A 14654-nucleotide genomic window follows, 5' to 3' on the forward strand; every position below is an offset into this window, starting at 1 on the left:
GGAGGTTGACATACCAAGCCCCCTTCTTCCAGGTGCTTCTCTGGCAGACAGAGCTCCCCGGGGTCTCCAGCTGTCCAGCTCGCCCGGCCCGGACCCATTAACCCTGAGGCCGGATCCTGAAGTGAGGTTCTGATTGGCCCAGCCCAGGTCAGGTGTCCAGCCACAGCCGAATCAGATGTGGCCAAGGGGGCGGGGTCATGGCACAGGCCCCAGGACTGGCTGCACAGGGAACCGTGCGGACCGTCCCGCAGCGCGCCCACTACGTTCTGTGCCAGCTCCTTCCTTCTCTCTGCCCAGCTTCTCACTGCATATTTTAGGCTGCTCTAGGCCAATCATAAGCCACTTTGCTGAGGGGTGAAAGTGGGATACGGTCAGTCGGGGATGCCATATCAGGGGTTCCCTGTGGGTCTCGGGCAAAGGCGCACCCTAGGAAATGGCTACGTGCCCATCATGCTCCCAAGCAGGTCTTTGAACCCCTCCATGGCTTCCCTGGCACATGCCACAGGGTCACTGTTGGAGACAAGTTCCCAGGCTGTTGGGTTGAGGTCTGCCTTGCACTGGGACTTCTGGAGTTTTTGCTGGAGGAGAGAGGGGTCCGTTCTGCCAGGTAAACACGCTCTCTGGCACACGGAGGCCCCACGCAGCACTTGAATCAGAAAATACACAGGTTGGGTAAGGAAAGCACGATTTTACACACACACACACACACACACACACACACACCCCTCGGTAGAAATAAAGAAACAAAAGACTAATATATCTTTTTTTTAATTGTCATTTCACAGCTCCCCCCTGCAGCCACCCCCACCCTTCTCTTCAATGGCCACTTTTTCAGGCTACAAGGGACCAGGGAACAAAGCCCGGGCCCAGGGCAACCCTTCGAGGCTGCCAGGCCGGGAGAACAAGTCACAATTACAAATGATCACAACAATTAGCGCCTGTACTTGGGCAAGGGCAGAGTGAGGAGGCCCTGCTCCTCGCTGTCAGCAGGCCTATTTGGCTCTATTTGGCGGTGACCTTGCTCTGGAGCCGGTGATATTCCTTCAGCCTGTAAACCAGATTCAAAACAAAGAAAAATGTAAATCAACAGTAACAACAGGGCACTCAGCTCAATTAGTCCAGGCAGGACCCCATGGGGGCAGCTGTGTGTTAAGATGTTTGAGAAGTTGTCTTTTTCTTCTCTCCACTCTCCAATCCTGGCCCCTCCTGCCCTCCAATCAGGGTAAGGTAATTAATTTATCTTAGGGGGAAAACATGTTTGTCATTGTTGAAGACAAAGCGTTTAACTGGCAATGGGAGAAAGGAAGAGGCCATTACGAAATCCCGGTGTGTGCTGGGCCATTTAAAAGGGTTCACAGAGTCATCCAATACACAGGAGGGCCTAGAGGGTGAGGGAGGGGGAGGTGACTGACTGCAGGGAGGTCCTGCTGGAGTCAGTGTCTGAGGTGGCTCCAGGGAAGAGAGACTGACTCTGGGGGAGAAGGGTGGCTCTGTCCCAGGGTACATTGCTCTAACCTTCTTCCTGACCCCAAAGCTGGATGGGCAGGCCTTCTACTTCCTAGCTGGGTGACCCAGGACAAGTTACTTAACCACTCTGAGACTGTTTCCAGGGAATTGCAAATTTGGGTAAGGATTAAGTGAGGCACCTAGGACTGAGCCTGGGGGTGGGGGCTTAGTCTGCAGTAGCTGCTGGTAATGAATGACCCTGTATGCCCTTGAGGACACTGGCCTTGGGCTGGGGGCACCTGCTGCTGGGCACTGGGCTCTTCCTGTGTGCCAGGGTTGCCATGTGCTTGATTCCCCTGAGCTCATATGGAGCCTTCCCTGCACCTGTGAGCAGGTGCGTTTAACACCCTCACTGTGACTCGCAGAGGTTGGGAAGGGGTCTGAGACCCTACTGCAAAGCCAGGACTTGAACCTGGGTCTGAGGGACTTCAGACAACATAAATCTCCCGAGTGGTGGAGAGCCATGTGACTAGGGGGGTCTCCCACTAGACCTTCAGCCCAGGGTGGTGACATAATGGCTACTTTGTACTGCTAAGCCATTTCCTTGTCCACCCTGCCCAGGAGAGCTCACAGAGGAGTCCTGGGGTTGGAGGGGCTAGAGTGTCAGAGGCACAGGACAGGACAGGAGCCAGGAACCGGGACGCCAGGCCCTGCTGCAGCTGTTGGCTGTCACAGATGCCTTCGGCCCCACTGAGGATGGGAGTAGCTGGGTGCAGAGCAGGCGTGGGGGCTACTGTGGGCACATGGACAAGAAGGTAGGTTTGTCCAGGGCAGGGCAGCCATCAGGGGAGTCAAGGTCCCATCAGAGCCTGTCCCCCACCTCCCTCCACATCTGGGGACTCTGAGGACCCAGCAGGGCCCAGAGCTTCTCACCTGAGGGAGTTGATGTTGATGAAGCCGGTGGCATCCAGGGGCTCATAATCACCCTGCACGTTCATGCTGCAAGGAAGGTGGACGCCTGTCAGCTCACGGGGCCTTGTCCCCAATCAGAGGACGGCTGGGGCTGGGGAGCTCCACCCTGTCAACACCCAGACCTCTGTGGGTCCCCCCCGGCTCCCGCACTGTGGCTTTTCACGGGATTCCAGGAGCCCTATTCTGGGCTGGCACGGGCCACAAGGTCCCATAGGGCTCCCAGCAGCCTCTTCCCGGTACACAGTGACAGGCAGGGGGCTGCCAGGTCTCGGGAGGGGACCAGTCAGAACCGACCCCATGGAATCCTCCTCTAAGCCAGAGCGCGCCATCTGCAAACCAAGGAGGCCTCCGAGCCGGCTCTGCCCCCAGGGCGGTGGGCGGCTCAGAGAGGGTCCAGGAAAAGTTGAGGACATTCAGTGGCCCGAAGGGGCACAGACTGGAGCAGCCCGATGGTCCCTCTCAAGCTGCAAGGATGCCAACAGCTACAGCACCAGCATCTCAGTAAAGTCACCGTTTCCCTTGCTTGTCCCCAAGCCAGTCCCCCTAACCCACCCTGGAACCTGGGCGCCCACCACCTGAACAGTGCCGGTCACAGGCTGCAGGACGCCCTCTGCAGGCGCCACCCTCCAGACCAGACAGCCTTCCTCTTCCAGCCTTCTCCCCCGACCCCACCCCCACGCAGTCCTTCAAGTCTGCCAGGCTGGGTTCGAAGGCTGGCTCTGCTGCCACCGTGGGGGAGCCTCACACAGGCTCCTGGGGCTGCAGTCTGTGCTGCGAATGCGGCTGATGGTGGCCGTTCTCAGTGACACAGCCGGCTCTACAGGGCACCATGGCTGGGACTTGTCGAGCACACTGCCTCGCCCAGGCTGGGCGTCCACCACGGACACGGGCCCAGGCGACCCATTGCCCAGCGCCTGGTTAGTAACTGCACTCGGGGCACGGTCTCAGGCCGACTCTACCAGGCCACCCTGAGCTTCTGAGAGCAAGGGGTCCCCAACATGTCCCACTCGGAATCAGTAACTTGTTTTCATGTTTGCAGAACTCCAACCTCAGGATGACCTCAGTCTCAAGGTTCTTGATGACAAGGAGGTGGCCTGTCCCCTCAGGAGCCCTCTTTGGGGAGAGGGAGGGAATCTGCCACTTTCTGCAGTTCTGAAGCTGTGGCTCTTGGTGGACTGTGGACTTTCCACTGGAGCAAACTCTGCTCTGCCCTGCCAGACCCTGCATGTTGTGCAGGGCTTGGGCCCTGCCTCCCCAGGCCCTGCAGCCGGGACATGGAATGCTCCAGAAGCCACCCCATGATGCTCCTCCCTTAACCCCACCCCCCATCTCCAGGGCCCCATTCCTGCAGGGGAGCAGCTGCTGGGCTTCCCTACACCCCTCACTAAGGAAAGGCTGGGCCAAACCAGACCACCAGGCTCCTCAAATTGCTTTAGCAGACCTTGCTTGGGGTGGTGTGAGGGGACAGGAATGTCTAAACACCCCCCTCCACCAAACCACAGAACAGGCTTTGGATAGCCAGCCTCACCCCTGTCCTCATATCCCCCACTTTGCAAGGACCCAGGACTCAGCCTGGGAAAGATGGGTTGCAGAGTCCTTCCCCTCCCTGTCCACAAGGTGCACTGTCCTTGACTACCGCCCCTCCCAAGTCCAAACAAATTCTTGCCAGGTGCAGTGGTGCACACCTGTAATCCCACCAGCTTGGGAGGCTGAGGCAGGAGGATGGCAAGTTTGAGGCCAACCTCAGCAACTTAGCAGGACTCTGTCTCAAAACAAAAAAATCAAAAGGTCTGGGGATGTGGCTCAGTGGCAAAGCACCCCTGGGTTCGATCCCTGGCACCAAACAATCACAAAATCTCCAAATTCTCCCAACCCCATTCAAGGTGGGGCCCTTCTAGATGGCTCCAACAATCGCTGCAAAGAGGAGCCCACTGGGAACAGACTTGTCCCACGAGGCCACCAAGAGTTTCAAGAGGTGTTTCTGGGGAAAGAAAAACCTCTTTTTAAAATTGTGGTTTGGGGTATGTTGTGGGGGGAAGTGGAAAAAGAGTTTACAATGATTTTTTTCGCCTCCCCTGACGGTCTGCAGAAAACCTCTGTGCTTTTATTTTTGCTCATTCGAGTGGCTGTGACCTGCTCTATAATTACGTTACTTTCTACCCACTGTGCCGCGGCATTTCCAGTTCTGCTACCTCTTGCGGCTTCCTCGCTGGTCGCCGTGAGGCTGTCACTCAGGGGCTTTCAAGGCAGCGATGTAGAAATCAAAAAGAAAAGGGAAATGGTCGGAGACACAGTGAGAATAAATGCTTCTGCTTTTTTCTCTTTTTTTCCCCCTTTCCCTTTTTACTTTATTCATTTAATCTCCCTCAGTGAGACTGTAAGGCTTAATGAAGGGTTGGACAGATTATTAGAGGCTGCTGATGGGGAGGGGGAGGGAAGAAAGAGCCAGAGAGAGAAAGAGAGAAGATAATTTGACATTTACCCCGACTGATCTAAACTGATTCGGTTATATTTATGGCTTATAAAGTGTTTAGAAAGATTGAAGGGGGGGCAACTCAACATGGCAAAGAGAAGGGAAAGAAAAAAATAATATTGACTGCTAAACAAAACTCGTACCTTAATTCCCAACCGGGCCCCGGGAGGGAAGAGCTGGCCTGGGCCCGAGCTGGGCCGGGGTTGGGGCCCATGCCAGGTGGGGCTGCCTGTCCCTCAGGGGTTGCTCCCCACCCTGGTTTGTCCAGGTGACCTCAGAAGGAGACCTGGCTCCCCAGGGAAGGCAGAGCCCCCAGGCTGTTGCAAACCCAGGAGTGGATAAGACTCGCTCTCCCTGGCCCCCCAGCTCCCTGCACCGCCTGGTCTTGGCGGGGAAGCTCCTCGAGGCTCTGTGGTTGGCTCCCTCCTCTGGGCGGCCTGGCCCAGCATGCCTGCCGAGCTCCCAGGCTTCAGCCCAGCTTCCCCCCTTGTGAGACCCACGTGTCCTCGGCCGACCAGCTGGTTCTGCGGGCTGCCTCAGGAGACCTGCGCTCAAGGCATCCAAGCCGACATGCATGAGCCTTCAGGGACATCCCCTGGACTCTGCGATCGCTACCCCCATGCTGCTCATGGCCCCCCAAATCAGGACGCCTGGGCCTCCCACCTCCCTCCACATCCAAGGACTTTCAGAGCCACCTCCTAACCTTGTCAAATCTGCCTGAGTTTTTTTTTTTGTGCATCAGGGATTGACCCCAGGGGCACTTAACCACATTCAAGCCCTTTTTATATTAGAGATAGGGTCTCATTGAGTTGCTTAGGGCCTCGCTAAGTTGCTGAGGCTGGCTTTGAACTCGTGATCCTCCTACCTCAGCCTCCAGAGTCGCTGGGATGGCAGGCGAGCGCCATGGTGCCCAGCCAGGCTCAGGAGGTCTGCACAGCTCTCTCCCTGGTCTGCCCCCTCAGGTTCACTCCTGCGGTTCCAATTGAGGCAGCATCTCCACAACCCTAGTTTTAGACCAGCCATGGCACCCTGTCCTGCCTCCCAATCCATTGCCATCTTTCTCATTCCACATTCCGGGGATGGTTAGGTTGGTACCCAGGTAGTGGTCCTCCACGACACCTCACCTGCTCTGGGCACGCATCTGACAAGTGCTCCGGCACACATTTACTGAGGAAGCCATTAGATGTGACACTGGACAGGAGGCGGAGAGGGGGCACCTACCTCACCAGCTCCTCGTTGTAGAGAGACAGTGGGGACTCCCGGCCGAGGATGTACACCTGGCCCTTGAAGACGGACACCTGCACTTTCCCTTCCACCCGCTCCTGGGACTTGGCGATGCAGTGGCGCACAAATTCACACTCAGGGCTGTGCCAGAAACCTGCGGGGAGGAAAACACGAGGACACTAGGGACGGTCCCTGCTGCCTGCCTTGGCCAGGGCCCGGGAGGACGGGGCTACAGGAAGGACGTGATTTGTAAATGGCCGGAGAGGAACATGCTCCCCACCCGTCTGTGACCTTGCAAAGGGCGTATGGGTGAGGAGGGGAATTTCTTATCCCTGAGATGCAGTCCCTTCCTCAGGGTCAAGAGGACAGTGGCCACAGACACTTAGGCAGTGTCATGGCCAGGCAAGGGACACTTGTCTCCGGCCCATGCCCCTGGGGCTAAGCAGCACAGGTGCCCAGGACAGGCAGCTGGGTGGTGTTCAGGTCAGACCGACCAAGGATGTGCATGGCCTTCGCCTCCTTGCCCCACTTCCCCACCTGTGAGTGGGGGGACAGGGCTGCTTCTGGGAAGAGCTGGGCCTGGCTGGGCGGGCCCCTGGAGTCACTGTACCACCCTCTATAGCCGCTGGTGTCAGCATCTAGCATTTTCAATAGGAAAACAGAGGCCCACGCCGAGTCCTTCACCTGGACCAGCTCTGGGCCTCCACGTGAGCAGCCTGCACTGTGGCCCGAGCAAGCGGGGTTCGGGAGGGGCCACAGGCATGCATGGTGCCAGTGGGGGCTGGGCTCTGCCTCCTGCCCTGAGCCAGCAGCTTTCCCCTCCCCCTCCATGGCTGGACAGTCAGAGGCCTGAGCCATGCCCCCGTGAGCTCCAGGTGCTCAATCTCATTTGTCCTGGCCTTGGTGGCCAGCTCAGACCTATGGCAGCCACAGGCCACCTCCTGACTCTGCTGAGGAAGGCTAGGACCAAGGAAGGTGCAGGTGGCCAGGGCCAGGGCTGGGGGAGGGACAGCCCCGGGAGTAGGGTTTCTGTGAAACAGAGCTGGGAAGGTGAGCCCACCTGGGGGCAGCTGCAGGCCAGATGGCCAGATCCCTGCCCTGATAAGGGGCTGGGTCAGCCCAGGGACCTTGGCTATTGTTGGAGCAGGGCCTGGGGGCACCTGCAGCGGCTCAGCTCTCCGTGGGAAAGGGGCAGGCCTCTGGGTGGGGTCTTGTGACTTGCAGAGGTGTGGGGGAAGAGGTGGGGTCCTCACTCTGCAGTGTCCTGGCAGTTGAGGTCCCATCCCAGCCTCGACAGGTGACTCAAGGCCCCCGTGACTTGTTTTCCTCCTTGACATACTGAGGGACTGACTGCTCTCCAGGCGGTGCAGACTCAGTGAGAGCGCGCCCAGGGCACTGGGAGCTTTGATCTGCGGTTTGAGCACCATGACCTCTGTCAGCACTTCCTGTGCACAGTGAGGCAGAGGACCAGAGATGGAAAGGGCCTGCCCAAAGCCACACAGCAAGACCACGAAGGAACCCAGGTCTGACGGAGCATTCTTAAGTCTAGCCCAGGGCTTTCCCAGCATACCACTGGACCCCCATGGGAGGGGACAGTGTCCTTTTCCCTCTGTCTATTTTATTTGGGATAATTAGCCCACGAAGTTCCCAGGCCGGAAGGCAGGTGGAGATGGAGCTAGAGATTTCCGGTGGAGATGGAGCTAGAGATAGTGCGGTAGAGATCGGTGGGAGCAACTGGCCTGAGCTTTATTTCCTGCCTCCACCTGGGGGGTGGGGGGGTCTTTGGGTCAGGTTTCTTTTCCCAGTGGACCTGGCCTGGGATGAGGACGTGACACTGGCCCAAGCTGCATGGGGGAGACACGCCTGTGCTGTGGGTGGGGCCTGGGGCCCAGCTGCAGAGGCTCCCCTCCTGGTGCCCTTGAAGCCCAGCCCAGCCCTCTACATAGGCAGGACTCCGTGGAGTTGTGCATTGTACCCATTTCACTGCTGAAGAAACCGAGGAGAGGGGAGAGGAGGTGAGCTACGCCCCCCAAGTGACCTGCTCCTCCCTTGGTCTCCTCCAGGGAACTGCAACTGGGGTCCTGCAGGGAGACCAGGACATCTGGGACAGGGGAGGGGGAGAGGGAGCTGCCCAGACACGGCCAGGCAGAGGCAGGGAGGTGGTGGTCACAGAAGTCGGGGCATGGAGGGGAGGGGCTGGGCACGTGAAGGGCCTCCCCCTGCTCCTGTGCCTCAGTCTCCCCCCCCCGCCCCGTGCCCTGAGGCCACTGGGCACCAGGGAAGCTAGGTGCTGTGGCAGAGTGGTGGCTCCGCAGAGGAACCATACAGGACTGGGAAGAGAGCCGGCTGCCCCCCGCCTGGCACCCTGCAGTTGGCAGGAGGAGAAACGGAGGCTCAGGGAGGTAGGCCATAAACCAGCCAGAGGCCTGACCCTGTCTCCGGCCTCCACACTCAGAATCCAGGCCAGGCGTTCATTTGGCTTCTCCACTCCTGCCCTGATCAGAGGCTGGACAGGGTCCATGTGCTCAGCCCTCCCCAGGAGCGAGAGAGACGGGGTGATGAGAAGCCAAGGCACAGGGAGGGAAAGTGGGGTGCTGGGGCCAAGCCCGGGTCTACAGCTCTATGCGCTCCTTGGGAGAAATCACATAAATGGCCCCCTTGGGGCTGTGAGGGGATGGTGGCTGCTGGAGGCTGGCTGGGAGGCCCGTGGGGCTGGGACATCGCAGGACCTGGGCAAAGTCCATGCCAGCCAGAACCACCTGGGAAGAGCCCGACTCCCCATCCTCCCTCTCCTCCACTCCGTGGTTTTGTTTGCTTTTAAATCTCCTAATGGCTGTAGCTCATTTTGGGATTTAGAGGGCTCCTAACCCAGGCAGTGTGGCGCAGAGGCATGGTGCCCGCAGCCTGGGGCCAACCTGTGCCCCAGACACCCAGGGCTCCCCTGTCCTTGCTGTGGCACCCTGACCACTCCTTGATAAGAGTTCCCCTGGGATCCACTGGAGTGACCAAGAACTCGGTATCTGAGGCCAGCCTGTGCTGAGTTCAAGGCCACCACACAGAGCAGTCATGACCTTCGATGACTGTCTTTGCCTGAGCCTCAGTTATGGTCAGACAGCGGCCCTTGGTTCCCAGTCCAGGGCCTGGCAGCGGGGGAGCAGGGGAAGCAACGCCAGAGCTGCACTGGGCAAGGGGACGCTTGGCTTCTACGGACACCCCCTGAGCAGCAGGGCCAGGTGCCCGCTCCTCTGCTGCACCCCGCCACGTCTTAATGATGCTCCCACTTTGTAACCAAAATCTACCTTGCAGCGCTGAAATCCTGTGGTGCTCCCGAGCCCGCAGGAAACAATGGCATTTAAACACCTGTACCTGGCAAGGGGGTCTCAGCTTCAAAGCTGTCTGCAACAATGCAGTGAGAAGTGACTCCAGCCGATGGTCCCGCCCCCTGAGACTCTGGGAGGAGCTATGGTGGATCTTGGAAGGGCAGGAGGAGAGGGGAGCAGCTTAGCTCAGGGAGTGACGGGCATCATCAAGATGTCAAGGTCGCCCTCAGGCAGCAGCCTGTCCCCCAACAGCTCACAGGGCTGTTAGAAACGATTCCCCAAATCAGAGACATGTGACTATTCCAAACTGGGGGTCAGAAAACATCTTCTGTGTGTGGCCAGAAGGCCAATGCTTTAGGCTCTGTGGGTCCTTTGGTTTCTCAAAACTACTGGACAGCTGGGCACGGTGATGCTTGCCTATAACCCCAGCAGCTTGGGAGGCCGAGGTGGGAGGATGGCAAGTTCAAAGCCAGCCTCAGCAATAGCTCAGTGAGACCCTGTCTCTAAATAAAATGCAAAATAGGGCTGGGGATGTGGCTCAGTGGTTAAGCATCAAAACACTAGACAGCAGGTACAGGCCACATGGACACCCAGAGTATGGCTGTCCCATTAGAATTATTTATGGACACTGAAATATGAAGTTTGTCGAATTTTCACAAGTCATAAAATAGCTTCCCAACTATTTAAAAATGTAAGCCAGGTTTGGGGGCACACACCTCTAATCGCAGCAGCTCAGGGGCCTGAAGCAGGAGGGTCACAAGTTTGAGGCCAGACTCAGCAACTTACAGAGGCCCTAGACAACTGAGTGTGACCCTATCTCAAAAATGCATTTAAAAAGGGTTTGGGGATGTAGGTCAGTGGTAAAGCACCCATGGATTCAATCCCTATCCCTAGGACCAAAAATAAATAAATAAATAAAATAAAAACATAAAAACCAGGGGCGGGATGGTGGCTCAGCGGTAGAGCGCTCGCCTAGCACGGGCGGGACCCAGGTTCGATCCTCAGCACCACATAAAAAAATAAAGGCATTGTGTTGTGTTCATCTACACCTAAAAATAAATATTAAAAAAAAAAAAAAACATAAAAACTATTCTTAGCTCACGGGCTGAACAAGAACAGGTGATGGCTGGATTCGGGGGAATCCCTGATGTACAACATGGGCGTCAGCAGGCCTGATTCCAGCTCATGGGCAAGGCGTGGGGCTGGGTCTGCTGGCCTGGAAGGTGGGTGCCAATGTCACCCACTGACTCCTCCACTCAGGGACTATGCCTGGGCCTGTGGCCACCGCAGTGGTTTCATGATCAAGATCTGGCTCCTGCTGGGGGCAGTAGCGCACACCTATAAATCCCAGAAACTTGGGAACTGAGGCAGAAGGACCACAGACTCAAGGCCCACCTGGCGACTTAGGGAGGCCCTATCTCAAAATAAAACAGAAAGGGCCGCGATGTGGCTCAGGGTGGAGTGCCCGCTCAGCACGGGGAGACCCTGGGTTCCATGCTGAGTCCAGACTGGATTCCTGGTCCAGCGGCTCCCTCAGGCAGTAACCAGAGTGGCTCCAGGTTCTGCCTGGGGACAGTCTGACTCAGGGTCAGACCCTGCTGGGCCACTTCTGGCTAGGTCATTTGGAACAAACTCCTTCTCTGGGCTTCTGTCTTCTTATCTATAATAAAATGAGCTACAGGTCTCCTGGGCAACATGAGGACCCACGGGATGGCCTGTGTCCCCCACGGCACCCAGCACCTGGCACATCTTGCTGCAGGCTGGCTCCTTGGGAATGAGACGGGACACTTCCCTGACCTTGCTCTTACCGATCCCAGGGGGAGGCATTGCCCTCCCTTCTCCCTGCCTCCTCCCTGGCCTCCCAGACCGCCTCAGCCTGCCCCTTTCTCCAGCAGGCAGTGGGCGCGTGGGCCTGGAGGGGGGGGCCCCCCCGAGCGCCTGGGGTGGGGGTGGGGCTGGGGGACGGAGGGAGAGTCACGCACCAGTATATACCAGCTCCGCGAATTTCAGGCCCAGGCCCTGTTTGATTTTGCGCACCTCGCGATCCATGGTGAAGGCCTCGATATCTAAATGAGCGTGGTAAAGGATGGTCCCTGCTGGGGTCTCGTAGATACCTAGCCATTTTTCCAGGCAGGGGGAAAAGGAGAAAAAAGAGAGAAACACATGAAACCCAAACTGTCAGCAAATGACAAAAAAAAAAAAATAATAATGACTCATCTGACAGGAGACAAGCCGGTCGGACCCATTCACTCCCAGCTTGCTGCAAAATGCGCCTGTCATTATGCTCATGCTGGGGCCACGACAGTCCACTCTGCAGCTTGTGGAGAAAATGTCTAGATGCCCCCCTTTGAAGAGGCCCGCAGACGTTGGAAAATGACAGGGTTTCGGAGCAGTTCCCCCCCTTCCCAATGCATGCCCACCGGCCTGCGCTGAAAACCTGTAATTAAACCAACTACGGTGGAGCCCAGGGCCCCAAATATCCCTTCCTTCCTTCCACCAGGGAGCCAGGGAGGGGGACGGCGGTGCGCGCATGCACATACATGCACCCGTGTGTACATGCCTGCGTCCTCCATCAGTGGCCTGGGGCCCAAGTGAGCATCTGGGCTGGCCCCACTGTACAGATGCGGAAACTGAGCCCTCGAGGAGAAGGGATTTGCCCAAGGTAGAGCTAGGAGCCCCCGAGTCCCTGGCCCAGTGCTGTCTGCTGCCCTGTGGGCCAAATGACCCTGGAGGCCCAAACCCAGAGGGTCAAGGGCATGACCCTTGCTCAAGTCTTCCCCCTGTCAACCTGCTTGGGCCAGATGGTCTCCAAAGTGACGCAGAAGTGCCTGCCCCTGAGCTGGACTAGGTCCGTCCTGCGACGCTTGAGGACAGAGACTGCGAGAGGCAGGATGGTCATCCAAGCTTGGCTGGCCCAGGCCCTTTCTTGGACAGGCAGTGTGGCCTCTGTCCTGTGTCCACTGTTCTGATGGGAGGGACAGTAGCCCCCTCCCCATACATTCCACCCTGAAAGTTTCCTTCCTCTAACCACATAACAACACTAGAGGCAGGATGTCAGTCACCCTGAAAATGTACCTGTCACCTCTGCACACTAGGATTCGCACACCCACAGGGGCACATGCACAGGGCCCCAGACAGGAGGCCGCCCAACGCCCTTGGCCAGAGGACAACACTGTAGTCCAGGCACACCATGGAACTCGGCTCCACCTTCCCAAGGAAGGACTTTCAGGGATGACCCAGGACTGGCGCTGAGTGCAGTCAGCCAGTTACACGCCAAGGACAGACCCCACTGGACTCCAAAGGACCCCAGAGCAGCCACACATAGAGAGACAGAAAGCAGCTGCTGAGCTGCAGGACAAGCAGGGGACTTAGTGTCTAATGGGGACAGAGTTTCAGCTTTGCAAGGTGACAGGTCCTGCCAGTGGACGGTGGTGGCGGCTGCTTGACCATCTGAATGTACTGAATGCCACTGAATTGTACCCTATGCTCAGGAATAGTTAAATGGTATGTTTTGTTATCATATTCGATTATAGTTAAGCCCCTCCCCTTTTTACAAAACCAAACTAAACCAGCAGGGAGAATGTTCTTGACTTTGAAATCCAAACGGGGCATGGGGAAGGCTATCAATGAGCTTCTCATGTCACAAACTAGAAGTTTCCTCCTCTGAGAATTGCCCCAGGAGGGCAGTAACTCGTCCAAGCCAACCAGAGGGGGACAGGGGTGGCATCTTAGCCTCCCGTCTTGGTTCCAGGTTGCCTCTCATGGCCCTCAGCAGGTGATCTAGTCCCGAGCATGAAGGAAACACCCAGGTCAGAGGTCTCGGGTGAGCCGTGGGTCAAACCCCACACAGAGACGGGGCGTGGATCTGGTCATCACGTGCCCTCCCCCCACTCACTGTAGAGGCTGCAGCTCTTGTGCAATCTCCACTGTCCTTCTTCTTGTGACCTGTGGATGGAAAATGGCCCTGCTAACATCCCCCTTTATGCAGGAGGCTCAAGCCCTCAACTCCCTCGGGACACATCGCCACTCTTGTAAATACGTTCAAACAGGTTTCAGTGTCAGCTTCTGCAAATTAGAGAGGGGCAGGAAGCCTGATGGAGGGAGAGACAGAAGGAGTGGTACAGAAGGGCCACTGCAGCGGCCTGAGAACAGGAGACACCGGAACTCAGCACAGAAGCCGGGGTCACTCTTTGGAGGACAGGATGGTTCCACACAAGCCACCAAATCCACCACCTAATAGTCCAGCAGTGTGTTTACAGGAGCTGAGCGCAGGAGGTTGGGAACACCTGTCCCCAAACAGCAGAAATGCTGATGAGGCTCAAGGCCAACTTTTCAATTACCCTAAACCTTCACCACCAAGAACAGAGTCATTTCCCAGGAGCCACCAAGATGCGACGAAGCTGGCACCTCTCATCCTGGCAGAGCAGCAACTCAGTACTTCCTGGGTCGGAGTCAGGTCTCCTAATGATTTCCTTTTTCTTTTCTTTTTTTTTTTTGGTACATTTTGAAAAAAACTAGAAACTTGCCAAACCCGCCCTTGCACCAGTCACAGGTAGTGGTGGCAGCGCTGTCCTGGGCAGGCCAGTAGCAGGAGCCTCTGCAGTTGCAGCTCCCAGGGACCAGGCAGCCGCCCTGGGCCTCTCTCCTGACTGTGACAACTGTAAGGCCGAGCCGTATTTGCAGAGCTGGGGCTGGAACCGCATCTTACAACCTCCTCCTTTACAGAGGGCCTGCTTGGCTTTGCTGGGGAACTTGGCCCCTTACGAGTCCTCTGAGCCCCAGGTGGGCAACCTGCCTGGAGAACACAGGTCGCCAAGTTTCTGCGGCTCTTCCTCTGAGACCTGCCTGAAGGTAAGCGGAGACAGCGGTCCCTGCAGGCCAGGCACACCCATGGGGTTTTTCCAGAGGAATTCGAAGGGCCAACCCCAAGGCATTACTTCCCCACAGGCCAGAGAGGGGCGGACACAGCGAGAACTTTGACTTGCCTAAGGTCCCCTAGCCACTGGCCCACAACAGGTGTCCCCAGGAAAACAAGGCCAGCAGCTCCAGGAACAAACAGTGCCCAGGGGGCAGAGGGGCCCGCAGAGCCACCTCCTCCTGCTCCCCCAGAACAGCCGTGGCTGGGGGCCTCTGAGGCAGCTCCAGGAAGGGCCACAGCCATGACCTGCCGGCCTGATGAGGTTCCTGCTCCTTTCCTTACGCGGTGTTAAAGTTAATCG

The 14654-nt window shown here is 57.4% G+C and overlaps 1 protein-coding gene across 3 annotated transcripts in view; it reads right to left on the reverse strand.

Moving 5' to 3' along the window:
* Window positions 1-752: 752 nt before the first annotated feature.
* The window catches only part of Ass1 (argininosuccinate synthase 1), a 45427-nt gene continuing 31525 nt past the window's right edge, over window positions 753-14654 (reverse strand). For 2 of the 3 annotated variants that reach the window (XM_015497436.2, XM_015497437.1), the window contains 4 exons: window positions 11418-11549; window positions 6113-6269; window positions 2380-2445; window positions 753-1048 (listed from right to left, as the gene is read on the reverse strand). In XM_015497436.2, the coding sequence (XP_015352922.1) occupies window positions 1003-1048; window positions 2380-2445; window positions 6113-6269; window positions 11418-11549 (401 nt within the window). In that variant the 3' untranslated portion in view covers window positions 753-1002. Of the gene's footprint in view, window positions 1049-2379; window positions 2446-2864; window positions 4657-6112; window positions 6270-11417; window positions 11550-14654 lie in introns of those variants that run through there. The other variant, XM_048812885.1, reaches the window with a different exon arrangement.

Source organism: Marmota marmota, unplaced genomic scaffold (genome assembly GCF_001458135.2).
Source record: "Marmota marmota marmota unplaced genomic scaffold, marMar, whole genome shotgun sequence".
Lineage (NCBI taxonomy): Eukaryota > Metazoa > Chordata > Mammalia > Rodentia > Sciuridae > Marmota > Marmota marmota.